General features: G+C 42.4%; 1 protein-coding gene across 1 annotated transcript in view; it reads right to left on the reverse strand.

Annotated features, from left to right (window-relative positions):
- The window catches only part of LOC144506155 (T-cell immunoreceptor with Ig and ITIM domains-like), a 38,427-nt gene extending 14,564 nt beyond the window's left edge, over positions 1-23,863 (reverse strand). Inside the window, exons 1-2 of the mRNA XM_078231995.1 lie at positions 23,773-23,863; positions 11,682-12,002 (exon numbers count right to left, since the gene is read on the reverse strand). Of these exons, the coding sequence (XP_078088121.1) occupies positions 11,682-12,002; positions 23,773-23,812 (361 nt within the window). The 5' untranslated portion in view covers positions 23,813-23,863. The remainder of the gene's footprint in view (positions 1-11,681; positions 12,003-23,772) is intronic.
- Between the last annotated feature and the right edge of the window lie 1,299 nt (positions 23,864-25,162).

Below are 25,162 nucleotides of genomic sequence, written 5' to 3' on the forward strand. Positions count from 1 at the left end.
AATTAGCTGGGAGTTTAGAAGGGCCACAAGGCAAGAACATTTGGTCGTCCTCTGTACTCTTAGTGATCGTGCATGCCACAGGCCCTGTCACAGCTGACCCCATGATTCTAAACCATCTCCTTAGGTGATTAAGTTGTCCCTGTCCCCTGGCCTTTACACGATCTTCCCTTCTATAGTGTATTATTTTGTCTCGTAAGAGATGGGGTGAATCTAGCTCTGAATGTTAAGTCCTGAGTGCCGGGGTGCTGCTGGACAAATGTTGAAGATGTGGTGCATTGAGCAGCCTGAGAGGTTGGTGGTAGGAAATGTCATGTGAAGATGGATTCACTGACTTTGACCACCCATGTGAGGTTATTAGACTCCTTGTGGCACTGCTGCTAGGTGCTAAGATTCAGATTGTGGGAATAGACCTCCTTGACCATGTATTTCTACGCTCTTCTGAGGGTAGTCTTTGGGAGTGTTGACCCTACATGGAACAATAGTATCTCTCTGCTTGCCCATTTCTACCCCTGGAACCCTCTCTCTGCCCTGCTCCTCCATTTTCCATGTTTTAACTTGCAGCAACCTTATTCAGAGCAGACAGACTGTACCATGTATTCTCAGCACAACACTGTTCTGGCACTTGTTCAATGCAAGCAGTCAAGAGCGCAACGAAGCAGTCAGCAGCAAGGAATTCTCTTGGCTGCAATTAGATCGATGAGATGAGAGCATGAGGTTTGCATGCTGCTCACCTCCATTAGAACTGGTTTGGGCAGGTCACACATTCTGACATCTGTGCCCAAAACCTGGGGCAAACTTGTGATGGAAAAGGATCGCTGAATCTGAAAGAAGGAATCTGTTGTGAGACCGGTCTTGTTATAAAGAGCAGAATCTTGGGGAACATCAAGGAGAGAGGAACGATGACTGGACATTAATGAGATGCAGATATTGAGATGGATGTGTGGTGTGATGAGAAAGGTCAAAATCAAGAATCAGTACATCAGTGGGACAGCGAAGATTGTAGGAACATCAAAGAAAGAAACTGAGAAGAGATTGAACAGGGATGGTCTTCTGCTGCTGAGAGAGAGGAAATGTGGTGGGAAGAGTGATGGAGCTGGCACTGTCAGGAAAAAGGAGAAACAGAACACCTAAGACCAGATGGAAAGTTGCCATGGTTTGAACCTTAAACACAGTGGGATTGGCAAATGAATGGGTGACTGACAGGAGGAGATGGCGAAGGGTGATCAGCCAGTATTGCGGTGACCCCAAGTAAAATGGGAGCAGCTGAAAGAAGAGGTTAAAAAGCTGCTGCTTGATTGGGAAAAACCCAACTATTTCAACAATGTCTTTCAGACCAGTCTGACCTAGATGTGATCTGGCTCACTCGTGGGCCAGATAAGTCAAACCCTCACGTCTGCTGGGCAATAACCGATACTGGCAGAATTACCCACATCCTGACAACAAATAAAAAGCAGAAACATTGCAGTAAGATTAGAATTGAATTGCCGAAGCAAAGACCTGGCAACGAGCTGAAATGCTCCTCTTTAAACAACTATGGATAAACATGTTAACAATACTTTTAATTTAAAAGTATTTAGGTTAGCCACGTTTTGGTTACCATCCTCTGAATAACCTCAAAGTCAAAATGTTCACATCATTGCTGTAAGAAACATATAATTTTTCACCTTAGCTAAAGCTTGGTGAAAAATTATATGTTTTAGCTAAAGCTAAACCTACTCACATGAGTCAACATGGATAAAAAATATAATAAGGATTACGGAATTGAGTTCCTTCTCCCGTATTTCTTTCTGTCCTAGATTGTAATCTCCCAATGGGCCAACTGAGGAGCAGCATTGGTGACTGGTCAACAACATGGACCATCTTGCATTCTGTTGCAGGAGGGGTAGCTTGGTTTCTGTTTGGAGTTAGAAATTAGGCAAAAATTCTACTTTGCAAGAAATTAATAACATGTGGTATACGCAGCTAAAATTAGAATCTTTCTTGTAAACTGCAGTATTAAACAATTAAAGGCCATTGAAAATCTCTTATGCATGCGGTTTCCTCACAAAATTTCTTTTACTTATTTTCAAAATGCAAAAGTTTTTATTAATTGACAAGAAACTTAACCAGACTAGCCATAAAAACACAGTGGCTACAAGAGCAGGTCAGAGACTATGAATCCTGCAGTGAGTAACTCACCTCCTGACCCCCCAAAGCCTACGCACCATCTACAAGGCACAAGTCAGGAGTGTAATGGAATACTCTTCACTTGCCTGGATGGGTGCAGCCCCAACAATACTTAAGAAGCTCAACACCCATCCACGATAAAGCAGCCCACTTGATTGGCACCTCTTCCACAAACATTCACTTCTTCCACCACTGACGGACAACAGCAGCAGTGTGTGGACTACAAGATGCACTGCAGGAACTCACCAAAGCTCCTTAGACAGCACTTTCCAAACATATAGCTATTGCTCTCTAGAGGAACAAGGGCAACAGAGACTTGGGAACGTCACCATCTGGAAATTCCCTTCTGTGATGACTCCAGTCAGGCTAATGAGGTTGGCCTGCTCGAGTATGAACTCCCTGAGGAGTCCTAACCTGCTCCTGGACCTGGCAAGACATTCCATCCACAGGTCCAGGCAGTGGGCGACCGAAGAGGTCGTCCAACCTGACTGTCTGCCCCTCTACCACGGCTATACTCGTGGCCGGGTGTCCCTGGAGAGGGAGCATGCGGTGTCCGAGAGGCTGATGCCTTCCATGCCTGCTGGACACCGCAGGGACTGGGGTGTTTTATTGACCCCTTTAATCACATTTTAATTTGATGTTTTAAGTTTCCTTTCCGCAAGGCTCCCCATCTTTTAGGGAGATGCCCTTTTTGAATTGTCCTTGTCAGTTTGATTTTGTTTATTTGGTTCAACACAAAAGATATCCCTGATGAGTCCTAATTGATGGTCCAGTCGGAGAATCTCATATTCCCTATTTAAAGCAGGTGTGTCAATCTCTCTGCCTGCTGAAGCAGGAAGCAACCACGAGTGAGAGCTCTGTTGTATAGTATTCTCTTGTAAATAAAGAAACCTAGGTGACGGGACCTTTGCCTCCATGGAGTTATTACACGTTCCATGCTATTCACCATCCCTGACTTGGGAGTATATTGCAGTGCCTTCACTATGGCTGGGTCAAAATCCTGGAACTCTTTCTCTTACAGCACTGTGGATGTACCTTCAAGGAGGCAACTCACCACCACTTTCTCAAGGTCAATTAGGGATGAGCAATGAATGCTGGAGTAGCCAGTGAAGCCCACATCCATGAATGAATTTTTAAAAAAAGTTATCTGTGGTTTTCCTAGTATAGCTGATCCTATTCGCAAATCACCACATATAGTGATGTGGAGACATTAGGAGATCTCTCTTTCACGGTTTGTTGTGACCTGGAAAATATATTGGTTTAACAATGGGATTCGAGAAGGAAAACGTTCGTTATATTGGGTCTTTCATGATCGTATGATATTCCGAAGTAGTTTACAGTCAATGAAGTGGTTTTGAAATGTTGTAACTATTCTATTACAGGAAACATGGTAGCCAATATGAGCAGAGCAAGATCCCACAAACAGCTGATGAGCAGATTATCTGTTTTAGTGATGTTAATTGGGGAATAAATAATGATCAGGACATCAGGGAAATACTGGAAAAGAACTCCAGGTCCTCTATTTCAAATAGTGCCATAGGAATTGCTATTCACTTGAGATGGCAGAAGCAGCCTCAGTTCATTGTCTCACCCAAATATGGCATCTCTAACAATGCTGCACCCCTTCAGTGTTACACTGAAATGTCAGTCAAGATTATGCCTAAGGGTTTGGAATGGTATCTCAATCAACAAACCTCTGCCTTAGTTTCAGGAGTGCTACATAACTGAAACCTTGCATTTCATCAGTGACAGCCTAAGTGTTACAGGAAGTAAATGCAGCAATTACAGAAAATGTACATAATATATTATCTACACATATATATATATATATATTTATTCAACATTGGTCATATGATTGATAGTATCATGTCATTAATCATTTTGTTGCAGTTTGCGAAAGTGCTATTTTATACCACTTTAATTCAGGTATGGATACAGATTACCCAGAAGCTTGATTAACCTTTTTAGACTTTTGATTTGAATACTTGTAACATATAGGATGTGGCTTGCAATCATTACATTGTATTAAAAACACTATACATCACTAAATGTTTAACTGAACATTCAATAATTCAAAAAGGGCATAAGCCCTTTCAATAAAGCCCATGTTGTACGAATATGAAAATATTTCTAGTACTTTTTTTGCTTTTCTTTTGATTTTTAAAAGGGGACTTACAGCATTTGTAGTAATGGTAGCTGCACTGAAAGAATTATGCAAGATTGAGGAAAGCTTTATCAGATTACCTCGTGAGAGGTCACAATGTTATCATGTGTTGATACAATCTTTGATTGCAGTATGTAAAGGAACCAGCCCTAATCTAAACAGGTGATCAGTTTGCATTTCTACACTGTTGTACTTTAGATAGTTAAGGCATTAGCATCATCTAACCACCTCCATTCTTACTGCATTGTAATACATCTCTTGTGTCTTTTGCCCTAAAGATATATCACAGTAAACCCCTGCCATTCACAGGGGTTGCATTCCCACAATGTGTCTCAATGTACGAAATCATGAACAGTGAACTTGTGTATGTGCATTGCCAGAGCATGTACAGTGCACGCTTTTCTATGAGAATGACATGGGCAAAGTAAGAGTTCAACATTTTAAATCACATCAGTGATGTTTCGGGGCCATGAACCTCAATTACATTCACAACTACATTTGCAAGGGTAAACAAATTCACCACAGAGTGGGGTCGGGAACAACAGGAGTTTACTGCATTGCCTAATGAGTAACATCCCACTGCCAACAGGCCAGTAAAAGCAATTAATTGATAAATTGAATGACTTGAAACACAAAATCACTTAACAAAGTCAAAGACATTGGGTGGAATTTTCTGTTTTTTGGTCTAAGTGTCAACTCGGGTGAGAAAAGCGGAGAGTAACCAGCAGATAGCATTGGCAGCTTTTCCTACCATATTTTTTGACACTCGAAAAAGATTTTCAATGGATTTGACACCGCCTTCGTGGCAGGTGGACTCTGATTCATCTACCCACCATTAGCTGAGTGCTTCAATCAGTGGGAGATGCCATTTAAATGCCCCCAGTGCTCCCCAACACTTGTTCCAAGTCCACCAAAGAGAATGGCTGCAAAAAGTCTGCACCAATATTCTCGGAGGGTGCCCTGACCAGAATGCTGAATGCCGTTGAGGAGAGGCGCTACATTTTATACCCACAGGCAGGGAAGAGACCCTCCAGCAAGGTCACCAACCCTGCATGAGAGGCGGTGGTGCAGTGGGAAGTGCCAACTCCCTTCAGAGGACGATGGGCATCCAGTGCCAGAAGCGGGTGAATGATGCTCTCCATCCAGCCAGGGTAAGTCATTACTCTCACCACTTTCCACTCACCCACCCATCACACATACACAAGGAGCTCTCTCACTGGCACCTCCTGGACGTCACCACTCACTCTCCCACACACTTCTTCATCTCTCCTGTATCTCCTCATCACCTCCTGGCTCTCTCACCAACCAGACATCCTTACCATCTGCCTAGCCGCAGCCTGCCTGCACCCTCCCCATCTGTTCTCTTGCAGGAGTAGCTGGCTCACAATAGGTGGGAGAGATCTGAGATGGGTAGAGGGGTGCCCAAGTTAAAAAATCCCTTTGTCCTTTTAGAAAAGTGCCCTCCAGTTGTGGATGAAGAGGGCCAATCCTGCGCCAAGGGTGAGGAGGGTCCAAAAAAAACATGTGCGCACCCACAAACTATCATCCATCACACCCACCTAATGTGAATCTTATCTGTTCTTGTGCCCCTGCCAACATCTCCTGTCTCTTGCAGGTACATCAGGGGAAGCAGCCCAGTGCATCTACCAGCCAAGGATTAGAGTCCACCACACACAAATTTTCCAATGTGGAGATGGAAGAGGGCAGCACAGCCTCCACAACCTCACAGAAATATATACTTCAGTGAAATATATACCTTAGTCATAGAGAGGCCTCAAAGTTACAAACTGGTGAGCACCTCATTCCGTCTGATTCCACAGCAGACAAAAGCAGGGACATCCAAGGAGTCTGGCACTCAGAGGTCTTCTGGAAGCCAAGATTCTGTTGAACTCCAGTCAGATGACATGCCTCAGCTGCTGGCTCTCCAAAGGCAAATTTGGGAAAATCAGGGAAGAATGTCAGCTTCACTCCTGGGACATAAAAACTGACTGGATGAGTCCCATTGCTTTCTGTCTAAGGAGATCGTGTTGACACACTGAGGCAGCCAGGTGAACACTGTGAGGGTGATGACCACAGTGGAGACATTAGTGCAGGACTTCAGCCCTGTATTAGTGGAGGGCATGAACTCCATGGTGCAGGACATGAACTCAATGGTGCAGGTCATGAACTCTGTGGTGCAGGAGTCTCAAAAGAGCATCTTACATGGGCCCTCCCCTCTGCCCTATCCCCATAGGCCCATGCATTTACCATGGCTACGCATCTAACATACATATCTTTGGACACTAAGGGATAGTTTAGCATGGCCAATTCACCTAACCTGTACATCTTTGGATTGTGGGAGGAAACCGGAGCACTGGAGGAAACCCCCGCAGACACAGGGAGAATGTGCAAACTCCACACAGTCACCCAAGGCTGGAATTGGGTCCCTGGTGCTGTGAGGCAGCGGTGCTAACCACTGTGCCACAATGCTGCTTAAATAGCAGAGCAGGCTCGAGGAGCTGAAGGGCCTACTCCTGGCCTACCCCTGTTCCTAAGTTCCTATGTTTCAACTCAGCAACTTCTCACTTCTGCCTTGACCAGCTGATTTCCCAAGTCTCAATCTATGTTACTCCAAATGCGTTAGTGATGCAAGCTCTGGAAATTTGTAGTTTTTACATGGGTTTTCAGGCTGACTCATGCAGACAAGCCAGTATGTACACCGTGTGGAAGTTCAAAAAGCACATGGAAGCTTGGGGGATGTTTTTTTCAAGGGACAGTAGCAATGGAAATGACTTGCACCCAAATTTCTCCTGTAAGTACCTTTACTGCATTACATGTACACTGACACACACTGCATTACAAGAGCGATGAAAAAGTTCACCTCTCATATGTGGTCATTGAATTTGCGTGGAGCTGTATGTATCAATTACATTTGGAATTGGGAAAAAGCACGACTGAACACATATTTTGAAATTTCACCCTAGTCCAAAGGGGGGGTGGTTTTCAACAAATGTGCGATTGATAGACTATTTTGCGCTCTGTCTGAATTTCTTTACTATTGACCTCAATTACTGTCCAAGATGAATATCAACTGTATTTCTTTTAAAAGAGAATAGAAAAAATAGCCTTTAGCTCTGTTGCTAACGTTGTGGTTATGTCTGTGTGCCCAATCATGATAACAGGAAACTAACGTTGTGATGTAAAAGCGAACTGTGTAAAACGCACAGAATGTCTCTCTTTATCTACATGTAGCAATGGTGTGGCACAGAAACTGCTAATTCTGGTGATCAGGGGTTTCTTAATCTGAAAAGAATCAATTAGCCAAGTACTCTTATGGCACAGGAGGAGGTTATTTGACTTATCGGATCAATGCTGGCTCTCCCTGGAGTAATCGGTCAGTCCTATTTCTCCTATCTCCAGCCCTGCAAGTTTATTCCTTTCAAGTTCCCACCTAATTTCCTTTCAAAATCTCTCTCTCTCTCACTATTTTGAAGGTCTATAGAATACCCCCAGTAATATGATTATACACTTTTTGCTTCTTAATTCAGATCACTGTAGATTTGAGATTTGATTTACCATTAAATCCTAGAAATCACTTCAACTTGAGGTTTCAAAAGATCAAAGAAGAACAAAGCAAAATACAGCACAGGAACAGGCCCTTCAGCTTTCCAAGCCCATGGTGATCATGATGCCTAACTCAACTAAACAAAAAGCTTTCTGCCCTTATTCAGTTGGTATCCCTCTACTCCCTCCCTATCCTTTCTGGGGGATGAAAGGGACAAATTGTACAAGGGAACACTATCACACACCTGATTATGTTCCTACATTAAAAATTTGATTTGACTTATTATTCTCACATGTCAAAAATATTGTTTCTTGCACACTAAACAGACAAAGCATACCATACATAGAGAAGGAAAGGAGAGAGTGCAGAATGTAGTGTTACAGTCATAGTTAGGGTGTGGAGAAAGATCAACTTAATACAAGGTAGGTCCATTCAAAAGTCTGATGACAGTAGGGAAGAAGCTGTTCTTGAATTGATTGGTATGTGTCTTCAGACTTTTGTATCTTTTTCCTGATGGAAGAAGGTGGAAGAGAGTATGTCTGGCTGCTTTTCTGAGGTAGTGGGAAGTGTAGACAGAGTCAATGGATGGGAGACTGGTTTGTGTGATGGACTGGGCTTCACTCACGACTTTTTATAGTTTTTTGCAGTCTTGCACAAAGCAGGAACCATACCAAGCTGTGATACAACCAGGAAAAAATGCTTTCTTTGTTGCATCTGTGAAAGTTGGTGTGAATCATAGAGGACATGCCAAATTTCCTTAGCCTCCTGAGAAAGTAGAAGTGTTGGTGGGCTTTTTTAACTATAGCATTGACCTGGAGGGACCAGAACAGGTTGTTGGTGATCTGGACACCTAAAAACTTGGAAGCACTCAACCATTTCCACTTCATCCCTGTTGATGTAGACTGGGGCATGTCTTCCACTATGCTTCCTGGCACTGTGAGGCAGCAGTACTAACCACTGTGCCACCATGGTTTAGCCATCCAGATCTGGCTGGACCACACAAAACACTATCAAACCCCGCTGTCACCTTCCATGCTAACGCAGGATCATTCAGAAATGCCAAGAAAAACCCGAGCGTCTTATCCCAACTGCAAACTGTCTTATTAGACACTTCTCCCTTGTCTCCTCCACTCTCACCCCCAACAAGTGGGAGGTTACTTTAGATTACTTTTCCAATAAGATCAAGGCCTTAATCTTGAGCTCGTTTCCTTCTCTAGTTTCTCTCCTATCTACCTCAAACCCTCTCAGTTCATCTTGTCCATGAGGCACACCTCTTGCTCTCTTGAGCAAATCCCAACTAATCTGCCAATCCAACTTCCCTTCCTGGTTCCCATTTTAGCCAATATTGTTAACTGTTATCTTTCCTCAGATTCTCTCCCTCAAATCTGTCTTGTCACCCCCCACTCAAAAAAAACCATTGACACCCCTATACTTGCAAACTACTGCCTCACCTCTTCACTCTAAATTCCTTGGATCTGTTGTCACCTCACAAATATATGTCCAGCCTACCCTGAATCCCTCCAATCAGACTTTCGTCCTTGCCACAGTACCAAAAGGTAAACTATTCCTTGTCACACTTCTCAATCTGTCTGCAGCTTTTGACATGGTTGGTTACACCATTCTCCTCCAATGCCTCTCCACCAGCATTTAACTGGGTGAGACCTCACTCCTCCAAAAACATGTCCATTTCCACATGTACACAGATGTCACCCCGCTCTGTTGCCTCTCCCAACCTTACCTTTCTGTAAAATGTCATACTGCTTGTCTGGCATCTGGTACTGGATGATCAGAAAATTCTTCTGATTAAATATTGGGAAAGCAGAAACAATTGGCTTTGGTCCCCGCCGCAAACTCTGTTGTCTTGCCACTGACTTCACTCCTCTCCCTGGCAATTGTTCGTGGCTGAACCAGATTGCTCATACCCTGGTGTCATATTTGACCCCAAGATGAGCCTACTACCAAATATCCGTGCCATCACTAAGATAGCTTATTTCCACCTCTGTAACATTGTCCTGCTCTGTTCCTCCATTGTTGTAACCCTCAGCCGTGTCTTTGTTATATCCAGAGTTAATCATTCTAATGCACTTCTGCCTGGCTCCCACATTTTACCCTCCGTTAGCCTGAGGTCATCGCAAACTCTGCTACCTGTTTTCTAACCTGCATGAAAACCTGTTCACCCATCACCTGTGCTCGCTGACCTAACTGGCTCCTGCTCAATCCATTTTAAAACTCAATTATAAAATTTTCATCCTGGTTTTCCAAACACTCCATGGTCTTTCCACTTCCTACCTCTGTGAACTCCAATCCCAGAACCCTCCGAGATAAACTCGTTAAATCCTGACCTTTTGAATATCCCTGATTTCAATTGCTCCATCAAACATCGTGCTTTTAACTGTTTTGACGCTGAACTCTGGAATTCCCTCCCAAAACCATTCCTCCTTAGCGCGGCATGGTGGCACAATGGTTAGCACTGCTGCCTCACAGCATCAGGGACCCGGGTTCAATTCCCGGCTTGAGTCACTGTCTGTGTGGAGTTTGCACATTCTCCCTGTGTCTGTGTGGGTTTCCTCTGGGTGCTCCGGTTTCCTTCCACAGTCCAAAGATGTGCAGGTTAGGTGAATTGGCCATGCCAAACTCTCTCTAGTGTACCCGAACAGGCACTGGAGTGTGGCGACTGGGAGATTTTCACAGTAACTTAATTTGCAGTGTTGATGTAAGACTACTTGTGACTAATAAATAAACTTTTTAAAAAAAACTTTTTTTTCCTCCCTACCACTCTACTCTTTTAAGAGACTCCTTAAAATCTACCTCTTTGACCACATTTCTTGTTAGTTACCCTAATGTCCCTTTAGAGGATCTGCGTCATATTTTGTCTTTTAGTGGCCCCACAGCAGGGCCTTGGGTTGTGTTTCTCATTTTGAAAGGGCTATATAAATACCAGTTGTGGTTGTCAGCTACTGGAACGCGGAACAATCCAGTGGTACTTCTCACGTTGCCCCTTGATGAAGTTGCAGCATGAAAATTGCTCCATGAGTTGCGGATATGGCTGTCTGTGCAGAGCCCTTGTCCTAGAATCTGCCACTTATTCCTGTCTCCCAGGCAAATGGCAGCATCATGGCATGCAGCCTCTTCTTTCTGAGGGAGCTTATGGCTTCAGGCTTTGATTTTACTGCTGGGCTTCTGATAATGACCTGAATTAAAGTCCAAAGATGTGCAGGTTAGGTTGATTGGCCATGCTAAATTGCCCTTTGGTGTCAGGGGAATTAGCAGGGTAAACGTGTGGGGTTACGGGAATAGGGCCTGGATGGAATTGTGGTCGGTATAGACTTGATGGGCCAAATGGTCTCCTTTTGTACTGTAGGGATTCTATGAAATGCATTTTGGTTTACCACCTGAATTTTAACTTGACCAACTGAGTTTATTTATATTTGGAATCCCCCATCATCAACACAGTAGAACAAATCAATCCTCTTCTATTTCAGTGTTACACCACATATGTGCACAGAGAAACATTTTGCCTGCAATGAAAACACAGAATTGAAAGCTTCGGTATCTTTTGTCTTTTAATGGTTAGTAATTGCAATCTTGTAAGATATACCCATGAGAAGTAAAAGACTGTAAACTGCATTTATTTGAATATTGACACAAAAGTGCAGGTTTTACAAATTTTTTTTGTATGTTAACTGACCCAAAAAATAGTCAGTCATACAACTTCTTGCTCATTGCATTATAAAAAACTTAATTATTGCAATAGTTCATAACATTCAGCTTATAAATGTAAGAAATTTTCCAAAATTCTGACTTTACCTTTTATTACATCCAAATATATTTGATCCTCCTGTTTTCCATTTGGAAAGGTTTGGAATATGCAGGAATACCAGCCTTTGTCTGATTTGAGAGCTTCTTGGATTGCGATTGTGGAATGTTGATCTTTGACTTCCATTCTTATTTGCTGATTGAAATGATGTGTACTGTTCGAATGGTAAACAGCAAGTTTGGTTTTGTTCCTGAATTTACTCCATTCAACCAATACTATCTTGGCATTTTTTTCTGAAGAGTCACATCGTAAGGTAACTGAATCACCCTCCACAACCGTTACATTCCCTTTAGTTTTTGTTCTTTGGACTCCTAAGTGGAGCAAGAAAGAGAATTAAGATATTATCAATTCACTTTGAAATGGTTTTTATTATAATAAACCCAGATACAATTAGAGTAAATGCTGATGTACCAGAAAGAATTGCACTTGTATATAACCCTCACACGTCATCAGGATGTCCTGCAGTGTTTCATGGCCAAGGATGTACTTTTGAAAGTTAATGGTTGTTGTCTGGGAAGGTTGTGAATTTCCTTAGAGTTGCTTCTGCTCCTTTGCAGCAGCATTGCTGAAAATCCATTTATTTGCCTAAACAAATGGATTTCCATCATCTATTGCTGGTAAAGTTAAGAGGAGAGGCTATACAAATAAATGAGTACTGTAGAAGTCTGGGTTCCAATGGCTGGTGACCAAGGACTTATAACAACAACAGTTTATTAAGTACAGTGAGTAGCTGTGACATGCTGTAACTCTGTCCGTGCTCCAGGGAAAACTCCCGACATGTAACTCCTTTAGTAGCCATGTCATCATGTGACCACTTGGTCTCCGGTACAATGCTAGAGAGATTTTGGGATATATATGTGTGTGTGTATATATATATTTATGTGCCAATCATTGAAGGAGGTTGGCCAAGATGAGGGAGCAGTTACGAAATCTTGGGGTTTATAGATTCTGCATTGAGTATATAATCAAATAATTTATGATGGACCATTTTAAAATATAGGTTTGCCCCAAATGGGAGTAATTGTCCAATTCTGGACATCTCACTTTAGAGTAGCATTAGAGTGGGTGCAGAACAATAATATAAGAATAATTCCAGTGATGAAAGACTTCAGTCAAATGGATAGATTGGAGAAACTGGGATTGTTCACCTTAGAGAAAGATGACAGAATATCAGACTCAAAATCAGGAGAGATCAAGCCAGAGTTGATAGAAAGGAATCGTTTCCACTGGTGGAAGGACTGGTAACCAAAGGACAGTGACTTAAAGTGATTGACAAAAACACAGAAGTATAATTTTTGTTTACATAACAAGTGGTTAGGATCTGGAATGCATTTCCTGAGAGTGTGTTTGAGGAAGATTCATCTGTGACTTTCAAAAGAGAATTGTATTTGAAAGGGGAGGAAAAAAAGGTAGGCTTACGAGGGAAGGGATGGGGAGTGTGACTAGCTAAATTGTTCGTCCAGAGAACTGACATGTACTCAATGGATCCAATGACCTCCTTATGTGCAGAAATAGTTTTGTGATTCTATTACAGTGGAGTGGGAGCAGCTCCAAGGAAATTTCCGGCCTAGGTAAATGCAGAAGCTATCTTTCACACTCTAGTTCCCACAAAGAGTAATGAGATGGAAAGTTGGTCAAGACATCAGAATAATTTGCTGCTCTTTAAAAAATTACACTACTGGAACAGAAAATTTAGCCACTCAAATCTGCTCTGCAAAGCCAGGTCTCCTGATTGGAAATTGAACCCATTGAAATCACAGGGCCCAAACCACACCTGAATTTGTTCATATATCAACAAAGAGACAGATGTGGCTCCAATTAGCACCTCCCTCAGGATAGAGCACCTTCAACAGTCTACTGAAATTTGAGTCCAGATTATGTACTCTCAAATCATGGGACTTAAATTTATGATCTTGAGACAGAGAGACAAGGAGCTGCTATTGAGCTGAGCTGATACTCAGGCTGTCAGTGATGATATAGAGGATATAGGATTGGAAATTGTGGAATGCAGTATTTATTTCTTGAGACAGCTGAGAAGGAGGAAAGCAAAGGTAGTAATCTCAGGATTGCTGCCTGTACCACGGGAAGGTGAGGGCAGGAATGGAGTGAGGTGAAGGATGAATGTGTGGCTGAGGGACTGGTGCAGGAGGCAGGGATTCAGGTTCCTGGACCATTGGGACCTCTTTAGAGGCAGGTGTGACCTGTACACAAAAAGGGGGTGGCACTTGAATCCCAGGGGGACCAATATCCTGGCGGGAAGCTTGGCTAAGGCTACTGGGGAGAGTTTAAACTAGATAGGTTGGGGGGAGGGGATCGAGACGAGGTGACTGGGAGTGAGGAAGTTAGCTCACAAACAGAGAAGGGTTATAGACAGTTCAAGAGGGAGGATGGACGGGGGATAGAGAAGGGGAGAGCTCAGACCAAAGGATTGAGATGTGTTTACTTTAATGCCAGGAGTATAGTGAATAAAGGGGATGGGCTCAGAGCGTGGATCGATGCCTGGAAGTGTGATGTGGTGGCCATTACGGAGACTTGGATGTCTCAGGGACAGGACTGGATACTCCAGGTGCCGGGATTCAGATGTTTCAGGAAGGACAGGGAGGGAGGCAAGAGAGGGGGTGGAGTGGCACTGCTGATCAGGGATAGTGTCACAGCTGTAGAGAAGGTGTATGCTGTGGAGGGATTGTCTACAGAGTCTCTGTGGGTGGAAGTTCGGAGTGGGAAGGGGTCGATCACTTTGCTGGGAGTTTTCTATAGGCCGCCCAATAGTAACAGGGAGGTGGAGGAGCAGATAGGGATACAGATCTGGGAGAGTTGCAATAATAGCAGAGTTGTTGTGATGGGAGACTTTAATTTCCCAAACATAGATTGGAATATTCCTAGGATAAGGGGATTGGATGGGGAGGAGTTTGTCAGGTGTGTTCAGGAGGGTTTCCTGACACAGCATGTGGACAAGCCTACAAGAGGAGAGGCTGTACTTGATCTGATACTTACCAATGAACCTGGACAGGTGTCAGATCTCTCAGTGGGAGAGCATCTTGGGGATAGCGATCATAACTCTATCTCCTTTATGCTTGCATTGGAAAAAGAGAGGATCAGGCAAGCCAGGAAAGCGTTTATATGGAGTAAGGGGAAATATGAAGACATAAGGCAACAAATTAGAGGAGTAAATTGGAAGGAGGTATTCTCGGGGAAATGTACTGCAGAGATGGCAGTTTTTCAAGGAATGTCGGTCGAGAGTTCTACAGGACAACGTTCCAAGCAGACAAGGAGGAGTTGTAGGTTAAGGGAACCGTGGTGCACGAAAGCTGTGCGGGACCTAGTCGAGAAGAAAAGGAAAGCATACAAAAGATTCAGAGAGCTTGGCGAAGATAGGGATCTAGATGAGTATACGGCTTGTAGGAAGGGTCTAAAGAAGGAAATTAGGAGAGCCAGAAGGGGTCACGAGAAGGCCTTGGCAGGTAGGATTAAGGAAAACCCTAAGGCATTCTATAAATATGTGAAGAGTAAAAGGATGAGACGTGAAGGAATAGGGCCTATAAAAGGTGAAGGCAGGAAAATCTGTATGGAACCATTAGAAATGGCAGAAGTGCTTAATGAGTATTTTGCCTCGATTTTCACAGAGGAGAAGGACATGGGTGGATGTACTGCAGGCTTGCGGTGGACTGAAAAGATTGAGTATGTGGACTTTAAGAAAGAGGTTGTGCTGGAATCTTTGAATGGCATCAAGATAGATAAGTCGCCGGGTCCGGATGGGATGTACCCCAGGTTACTGTGGGAGGCGAGGGAAGAGATTGCAGAGCCTCTGGCGATGATCTTTGCGTCGTCGATGGAGACGGGAGAGGTGCCGGAGGATTGGAGGATTGCGGATGTGGTTCCTATTTTCAAGAAGGAGAATAGGGATAGCCCAGGAAATTACCGACCGGTGAGTCTAACCTCAGTGGTTGGTAAGCTGATGGAGAAGATCCTGAGAGACAAGATTTATGAGCATTTAGAGAGGTTTATTATGCTCAAGAATACTCAGCATGGCTTTGTCAGAGGCAGATCGTGCCTTACGAGCCTGGTGGAGTTCTTCGAAAATGTGACTAAACACATTGACGAAGGGAAAGCGGTAGATGTGGTTTATATGGATTTTAGCAAGGCGTTCGATAAGGTCCCCCATGCAAGGCTTCTCGAAAAAGTGAGAGGGCATGGGATCCAAGGGGCTGCTGCCCTGTGGATCCAGAACTGGCTTGCCCAAAGGAGGCAGAGAGTGGGTATAGATGGGTCTTTTTCTAAATGGAGGTCGGTCACCAGTGGTGTGCCCCAGGGATCTGTTCTAGGACCCTTGCTGTTTGTCATTTTCATAAATGACCTGGATGAGGAAGTGGAGGGATGGGTTGGTAAGTTTGCCAACGACACGAAGGTTGGTGGGGTTGTGGATAGTCTGGAGGGATGTCAGAAGTTACAGAGGGACATAGATAGGATGCAAGACTGGGCGGAGAAGTGGCAGATGGACTTCAACCCAGATAAATGCGCCATGGTCCATTTTGGCAGGTCAAATGGGATGAAGGAGTACAATATAAAGGGAAAGACTCTTAGTACTGTAGAGGATCAGAAGGAACTTGGGGTCCGGGTCCATAGGACTCTAAAATCGGCCCCGCAGGTGGAGGAGGTGGTTAAGAAGGCATATGATGTGCTGGCCTTTATCAATCGAGGGATTGAGTTTAGAAGTCCGGGGATAAGTATGCAGCTATATAAGACCCTCGTCATACCCCACTTGGAGTACTGTGCTCAGTTCTGGTTGCCTCATTACAGGAAGGATGTGGAAAAGATTGAAAGGGTGCAGAGGAGAGTTGCACGGATGTTGCCTGGATTGAGTGGCATGCCTTATGAGGATAGGCTGAGGGAGCTCGGTCTTTTCTCCTTGGAGAGACGTAGGATGAGAGGAGACCTAATAGAGGTATATAAGATGTTGAGAGGCATAGATCGGGTGGACTCTCAGAGGCTTTTTCCCAGGGTGGAAATGGCTGCTATGCGAGGACTCAGGTTTAAGGTGCTGGGGGGTAGGTACAGGGGAAATGTTGGGGGGAAGTTTTTCACACGGAGGATGGTGGGCGAGTGGAATCGGCTGCGGTCAGTGGTGGTGGAGGCAAACTCAATAGCCATGAACACCAAAATCTAGGTTAGCAGACTAATACAGTAGTGAGAGAGTGCTGCACTGTCTCTTGGATGTGATGCTAAATCGAGGTCACATCTGCCCTCTCAGGTGAACATAAAAGATCCCCTGACACTAATTCAATAAAGAACAGGGGAGTTATCGCTGATTTCCTGGTCAATATTCATCCCTCAATCAATATCCCACAATAGATAAAGATTATGTTATCATTATCACTTTTGTGAGACTTGCAGTCTGTCCTTCATGATTCCCAAACTACAATAATAGTGACACTTCATAGGTACTTCATTGGCTAAGCACTATGTGATGTTACGAAAGGAGCTATGTTTATGCAAACATTTTTTCTTTTAGATAATTTAGTCTAGTCAGCACCCCTGAAACTATTTGCCTCATCTCACTGGATGTACCGGCTGTCACTGCATTACTAGGTCTCTTTCTGGGTCCACGAATCGGAGCTCCAAATATGAAGGACCGCTGCTGATGTCTCTGCTCTGTTATTTGCATTGTAAGGATCAAACAAAGTTGTGCCCTTCACAAGACATTAGGAACTCATGGAAAGAGCAATAAAGCCTTTGAAACCAGCCACTTGTCTGATCATACTAGTGGGCTCCTACTGGAGTTAAGGTGGGTGACTGGTGGAATCCCCAAGGCCTATTAGTAAATTCTGATGGGAAAAATATGTAATTCACCACTAATAGAGGCTTGATATAAATCTCCTGTCCGCGATAAACTTGATAAATAGTGCTGCAGTATTTTACCTACCGTGTATGCATTTCAGCTTTGCAATGCTTTATTAAGAACATTAAATAAACTGATGATTTGCTATGGTATTTTGACCCTGTAAAAAGCATTGTATTTCATAGAGGGGAGCACAGTGTTTGATCCTTTGGTTGTCTTAGTGATAGACAGAATGTGTACAGAGACTGAGGGCCTGCATTTTTATTGCATTGTGTCAGCTGTGCGGTACCAATTTGCTTTGTCTGTGATACTGATGCCACTGGAAGCTCACTGCCTGTTGGTAACTGTGAGTTGCTATGGTTACAGATGGCACTTGATGCTGATGAACCCCAATGAACCACTCACTATTTGAATTTATTGCAATTCTTATCGGCTTGTGGCAAAGTTGTTCTGATTGTAGATGGAATAAATCCTGAATTGTAGTGGTTATGTCACAGAAATATCTTTGTATTGTAGCATCATTGCCCATTTGTTTAAAAATTAAAAACAAAGATGCACTAAGGCTATCTATTAAAATAGTATGAACTAATTAATATTTTAAACATCTGATATATTTTAAATTGGTTAGATCACGGAATAAAAGCGTTGGCTTAGGGGCAGATGTTCCAGTCTTGCCCTTCACAGGAATGATTACAGGTGGGATGGAAAATATGACAGACCATTTAAAGATCTGTTGACCTAGGGTGGAAATTTCTGGTCTCGGGGCGAGCATGACCGGGATATTCCGCCCTTGGCATCTATTTGGCAACTCCCTTCATGGTAATATGGTGGTTATAATAAAAATATGCACCAAAATTGATTAGAATCAAGTCTATTGCAAAAGAGGGACAAATCCAATCATAATGTTTTTCTATTTTCTGATTAAATGTTTCCAAAATGCTGGGTCAAGAAGAAAAAGTACAGTTTAAAAGAAAACAACAGATCCAAGCCCATTTTAAAGAAATAACAAGATATTCCTGCAATTATTTTCTTTAATTCAATCAGGAAATGTTGATGTTTCTGACTAGGTTGGCATTTATTGCTCATCCCAAACAACTAAGTAACTCGCTAGGCCATTTCAGAGAACAGCTAAGAATCAGTCATGGTGTGGGTCTGGAGTCACATAGAGGTCACAGTGGATAAGGACATCAGATTTCCTCCCCTAAAGGACATTAGTGAGTCATGTGGGGTTTTTATACCAATCCGTTAATTTCATGGCCATCATTATTTTATTCCAGAGTTTATAAAAAAAATTCTACAGCTGCCGTAGGGGAATTTGAACTCCTATCTCTGAAACATTAGTCCAGACCATTGGAACACTAGCCCAGTAATACAACCAATATCCTTCAAACCCTCAATGCAACATATTGAATCGTTTTTACCATTTTAATTCATGATCAGTGCAGAATATTAAAGAAAGGCTATATATGCTAAGTAGACCTGTGAATCTCACCTTTCAAAGGATATCTGTAACCTGTGCCTACCTGTCTCTCCGACCACCAACAACCCCTCTCCCCCACGCTGCAATTGTACCAGTGGCCGGAATGCATCAGGCATCGATACACTGATCCACTCATGGATTAATTGAGGGCCTTGAATTGCCAATTAATGGCCTCTTAAAGACTTAATTGCACTGACACTGGGATTTAACCTGTGCTGGTTAGGACTGAGATAGATAGATTTTTGTTCAATAAGGCTGTCAGAGGGAGAATGTTTGGTAAAGATAGGAAAGTTGAACTGCAGATCAGGCATGATCTGATTGAATAGCAAAGCAGGACATGGGATGCTGAAAAGTCAACTCCTGTTTCTAATGTTCAGAAATGGCATTGTTGCTGGGATACCAATATAGAAACTGCCTGAGTTTAATTTCTGTTGATGCTAGAAACTGCTGGGACATTATTACTTGAGGCTTTGAACCCTATTTCTCCCAACACAGGGTGGCAAGTTGAGATTTTACCTTGGCCGGAATTTCCCCGTCCCACCTTCCACAGGAATCATAGCAGGCGGGACAGGATCATGCAAAGGTCCGTTGACTTCGGGCAGGATGAGTGCGGCGAGAAAATCCCACCCCTTGTGTCTAATCTTGAACAGACATCTGATATTCTAGTTATATTATAATTTGTGCAATAAGAATAACACTTGCATTATTTTGTCACCATTTATTGTATCAAAACATCTTGTGCCTCACGCACAATTCACTATTTTGACATTCAGGCACTGTGATCATACTGCACTAGTGATATCTAAAAAAACAATGAGACAATTCAACCGTTTTCATTTTGTTGATTATGGGATGAACTTCTCACTCTCTTTTGATTCTTTTTGATGTTTAGTAAGTTACAGTTTGTTACCATCTATTTAGAAGGCGATAGTAATCATTGAAACAACCGGGGACAAGATCGGACCTTATTTCACTCAATTATTGAGTTAAAAGTTCTTGCTTGGGAGGAACAGTGATTTTGGACCTATAGTTCTCAATGCTTTATTTATTTATTAGTCACAAGTAGGCTTACATTAACACTATGAAAATCTCCTAGTCACCACACTCCAGCGTTTGTTCAGGTACACTGAGGGAGAATTTAGCATGGCCAATGCACCTAACCAGCACGTCTTTCGGACTGAGAGAGGAAACTGGAGCGCCCGGAGGAAACCCACGCAGACATGGGGAGAATGTGCAGATTCTACACATACAGTAACCCAAGCTGGGAATTGAACCCGGGTCCCTGGCACTGTGAGGCAGCAGTGTTAACCACTGTGCCACCAAGAATTTCCTTTCTTTATTTTTTGGTCTATTATAGATTAACTGATAGCAATTGATTATTAGCCAACACCTCCATTGAAATTGTCTCTTGCTCATATCAGGATGGTTGAATGTGGACTAATCTTTTTCAACCAGTAGTTCCAATGTTCTCATATTTATTGCGTGCCCAAAATACTGGAATATACACACAAAACATCTATTCAATTGTTCATTTGAAAGATCCAGACAGTACAGCACTCCCTTAATACTACACTGAGATAATGGCTATTACTTGGATAGGAACATGAATGAAACAAATCTGTGCATGCAGGAAACAGTCATACATATATAAAAAAGGCATATATACACCTGTACTATAAATTCCTTTCAACTGGCAGCATTTAACAATGATGTGGAGATGCCGGCGTTGGACTGGGGTAAACACAGTAAGATGTCTCACAACACCAGGTTAAAGTCCAACAGGTTTATTTGGTAGCAAAAGCCACTAGCTTTCAGAGCACTGCCCCTTCGTCAGGTGAGTGGGAGTTCTATTCATAAACAGGGCATATAAAGACACAAACTTAATTTACAAAATAATGATTGGAATGCGAGTCTTTACAGGTAATCAAGTCTTAAAGGTACAGACAATGTGAGTGGAGAGAGCGTTAAGCACAGGTTAAAGAGGTGTGTATTGTCTCCAGACAGGACAGTTAGGGAGATTTTGCAAGTCCAGGCAAGTCGTGGGGGTTACAGATAGTGTGACATGAACCCAAGATCCCGGTTGAGGCCATCCTCATGTGTGTGAAACTTGGCTATCAGTCTCTGCTCAGCGACTCTGCACTGTCGTGTGTTGTGAAGGCCGCTTTGGAGAACGCTTACCCAAAGATCAGAGGCCGAATGCCCGTGACCGCTGAAGTATTCCCCAACAGGAAGAGAACACTCTTGCCTGGTGATTGTCGAGCGGTGTTCATTCATTCGTTGTCGTAGCGTCTGCATAGTCTCCCCAAAGTACCATGCCTCGGGACATCCTTTCCTGCAGCGTATCAGGTGGACAATGTTGGCCGAGTTGCAAGAGTATGTACCGTGTAACCCCCACGACTTGCCTGGACTTGCAAAATCTCACTAACTGTCCTGTCTGGAGACAGTACACATCTCTTTAACCTGTGCTTAATGCTCTCTCCACTCACATTGTCTATACCTTTAAGACTTGATTACCTGTAAAGACTCGCATTCCAATCATTATTTTGTAATTTGAGTTTGTGTCTCTATATGCGCTGTTTGTGAATAGAACTCCCACTCACCTGATGAAGGAGCAGCACTCCGAATGCTAGTCGCTTTTGCTACCAAATAAACCTGTTGGACTTTAACCTGGTGTTGTGAGACTTCTTACAGCATTTAACAATCCATTGAGAGATGGAATTATGAGATATAGCAAACCTAGAATATTCTTTATTTTTTCTTCACACTTTGGAGACAGGCAAATTAACACCATATTATGTTTTGATGGTATGCTTCCTTAAACAAGATTTGGTCTCAAAAATGCTTAATTTGTTTTCTCACATTTTTCACTGACGTGGATTGTAACTAGTGCAGAGTTGCAAGTAAACAGTTTATGTCTTCACAGCAGCATACAATACAAGCACGCACCATACAAAAACAGAGTATTGTACACCGCAAAATGCATTAAACAGGCTACATGCATACATGGAACAGATATTGGCATGGTGGCACTGTGGTTAACACTGCTACCCCACAGCGCCAGGGACCCGGGTTTGATTCAGGCCTTGGGTGATTGTGCAAACTCCATACAGATATTCTCCCCATGACTGTGTGAGTTTCCTCTGGGTGCTCTGGCTTCCTCCCACAGTCCAAAGATGTACAGATTAGGTGGATTGACCATGGTAAACTGCCCCTTCATTCCAAAGATGTGTCGGTTAGGGGGATTAGCCATGGTAAATACGTGAGGTTACGGGAATTGGCAGGAGGAGAGGGCCTGGGTTTGATGCTCTTTCACAGAGTCAGTGCAGAATCAATGGACTGAATGGCCTCTTTCTGTACTATGGGATTCTATGTTTCTATATATAAACATATATGACCACGTGAATGCACATGTATGTATTTGCTTTTGTGCACTTAATGTCGCATAAAGTTTGTTTGGTGTACAATGATAATTAGGTTTTTCATTAATGAAGGAATCTAGGTGATGAGTTCAGAATAATAATCCAGGACATTAGCAAGATTTAAAAGAGTTGGGGAGAAGATAAAATATATCATTTCGTAATCCGATCACTCTAATTTTGAGGTTTAAAGGCTTGTAAACTTGAAGAGAGAAAATTAAGGAAGGTGAGCTGTTTCAAAATCTTGAGATTCTGTGAAAGAATGGACTCTGGTTCTGTGGCAGTCAATGACAAGTTTTGGTTTGGAAGCAGAAGGAACTGAAAGACCTCTGCTTAGTTCCTAATTTCACAGAGCAGTTCTTAAACAGTCAATAGACCCCTCATTGGCATATTCAAAATAACTAATACCTATAAAGTGCTTTTGGGCATTTCTGTTTCTTACATAACCTAATATTGCATCAGATGTATCTTAGGTACCCTGCCCTTGGGGTTCTGGCAGGACATAGATCTGTCAATCTGGATCGTTGAGCCTCTGTTTCTTGCCTGAGAAATGGGTGAAAGGAGATACAATTTAACCCCCGGTTTATTTAGGTAGCTTGAATGATGAATGTAATCTTCTAAATGTATGATTTTTAAAAATCTGTAATTTAGAATGTTCTTGAAAATACAACAACTGAATGTATGCATAGCTCAAATAATTAATTTCAATAGAGTGAAAGGATTTGAAATTCAGAAGTCAATGTCTTCAAGTCATGTCATTGATTGACTTATTGAGATTATTTCTCCAGGAAATTTTGGATTAAATTCATAATAGGGATGAATGAGACACAAAACGGCATAGTGTGCGATGTAAGTCACAGATCGCATCGTGCTACTGGGTAATCAGAATGTGCGAAATAAATGAAATCTTCATATTCTGAAAAGATTTTTCTTAGAGCTTAGGTACACAAGTTGAATAAAAATGAGCTTACTTGGTCCTGATTGTAATATTTATTGATAATATCATGGCATGCTTACATTTAATCATATCCCTTGCTGCACACATATTAATCCCCATTTAGAGAAACCAAATAAATCTGCTTCTCACTTACTCCACATGTAAGTCTTTCTAAATTGTTTCCAAAAAATGGTGATTTGGAATTGCCTCGTACATTTACAAAAACCTTTGTATGGCAAAACATACATTAGCTTGTAAACAGATATACATTTAATCGTTCCTGTCTAACAGAAGTCCCTGAATTCAGATGTTTTATTCTGGCTGGTTTCACTGTATACTTTTTCACTTTGGATGAAATGACTCCTTTGCCACTTTAAAAAATATCCCCCAACAGTAAGAATAATGGACTTACCAGTCACAATCAGCAAGCAAACGACAACTGTTCTTATCATGATCAGAATTGTCTGGCAGAAAATTGTCTGATTCTTAAATGGTAAAACAACAGCAGTAACAGGAAGTTCTGATTAAAAAGAAACCACAGATGCATACGTGTTGGCTGTTCAAAATATCCCTAACTTTACATTTGTACTGGTACATTCCGGCCTGAAATTCATTAAATTTACTCTTTGTTTAGTTAATATGTCTAAGTCAGGATTACTGTTTATTTTGAATTATAATTCATACTAATTGATCTCATGCAGTATTCCCTGAGTAACATTTTTTTTAAAGACTGTAAATATCTGCTTCACCTTAAATATTTCTGCCTTTTTTGGGGGTATGAATTCACCTTGGGATGTTGGACTGGGGCTGTGTGGGGGGTTGTGGGTGGTGGTATGGGGAATGGTGAGCAATCCCTCTTACCACAGTGGAAGGAAGTTCTAATTGAAAGTGGCATCATGTCACCAAATCGTGCTTTAAGTTTCATCTGCCACACTCAATGTGTGGTGGAGCCTAAAACTTTTCCATTTTCACCTGCAGATTTTATCATCACAGTTTGAGTATAGAGAGCAATGCGTTCTTTGAGGTAGTATGATCAAATCACACTGCATGATATTAACATACGAATGTGTTAGCGTATCCGGAAGCTTGGATTGGGTGGTGCAATTTCACCTCGGATAAACAAAACCTTTCTGTCAATAAAATGTGAAACAATGGATTTTGGTTTCTGTTGGTGTCAAACTTCTAGTAAAAACTGTATCTGGGTTATTTCTGTTCTTCACAAAGTCTAATGTGTTTGTTAAGGTGAGATGAGGCAGCTCCTTCAGCTAGATGCTATTTCTTTTTCACATGTATTTGAAGGTAGCTTTGCTGAGACTTTGTATTGTGATATCCTGAAGTAGAATATGGGCCTAGCACAGCAGCACCTAGACTGATAGGCCTAGTCGTAGGTTTGCATGGGTCTGGATATGGCTAATGATCCCTTTACAGAACAGATAAGCCTGAAGCACACTGGATATTGGGCCTTGGGCATCCGGGATCATGTTTCCTAGAATTTTGTCTCCCAGTGCTGGATAATCTCCAGAGGGAAACTGAAACCCCCGCTGATATTGCATATGTACCCCCTGACTATGTGGAATGACCACGTGACAGGAAGTTTTATTTGAGGTTGTGACTTCCATAGCCTCCTCATACAGATGGAAAAATGTGGTGTAGGCCCTCATGCAGTTGCTGATACAGCTCTCATATTACCTCTTTAATGGGGTATACTCACTTAACACAGAACTTCATTATAGACTCTATCTTGCTTCTCTATCCTTTCAAAGAGAGCATTCTTCTTAAATAAAAGCAAATTGCTGCAGATG

The sequence above is a fragment of the Mustelus asterias genome, chromosome 17 (genome assembly GCF_964213995.1).
Source record: "Mustelus asterias chromosome 17, sMusAst1.hap1.1, whole genome shotgun sequence".
In the NCBI taxonomy this organism is placed as follows: Eukaryota; Metazoa; Chordata; class Chondrichthyes; order Carcharhiniformes; family Triakidae; genus Mustelus; species Mustelus asterias.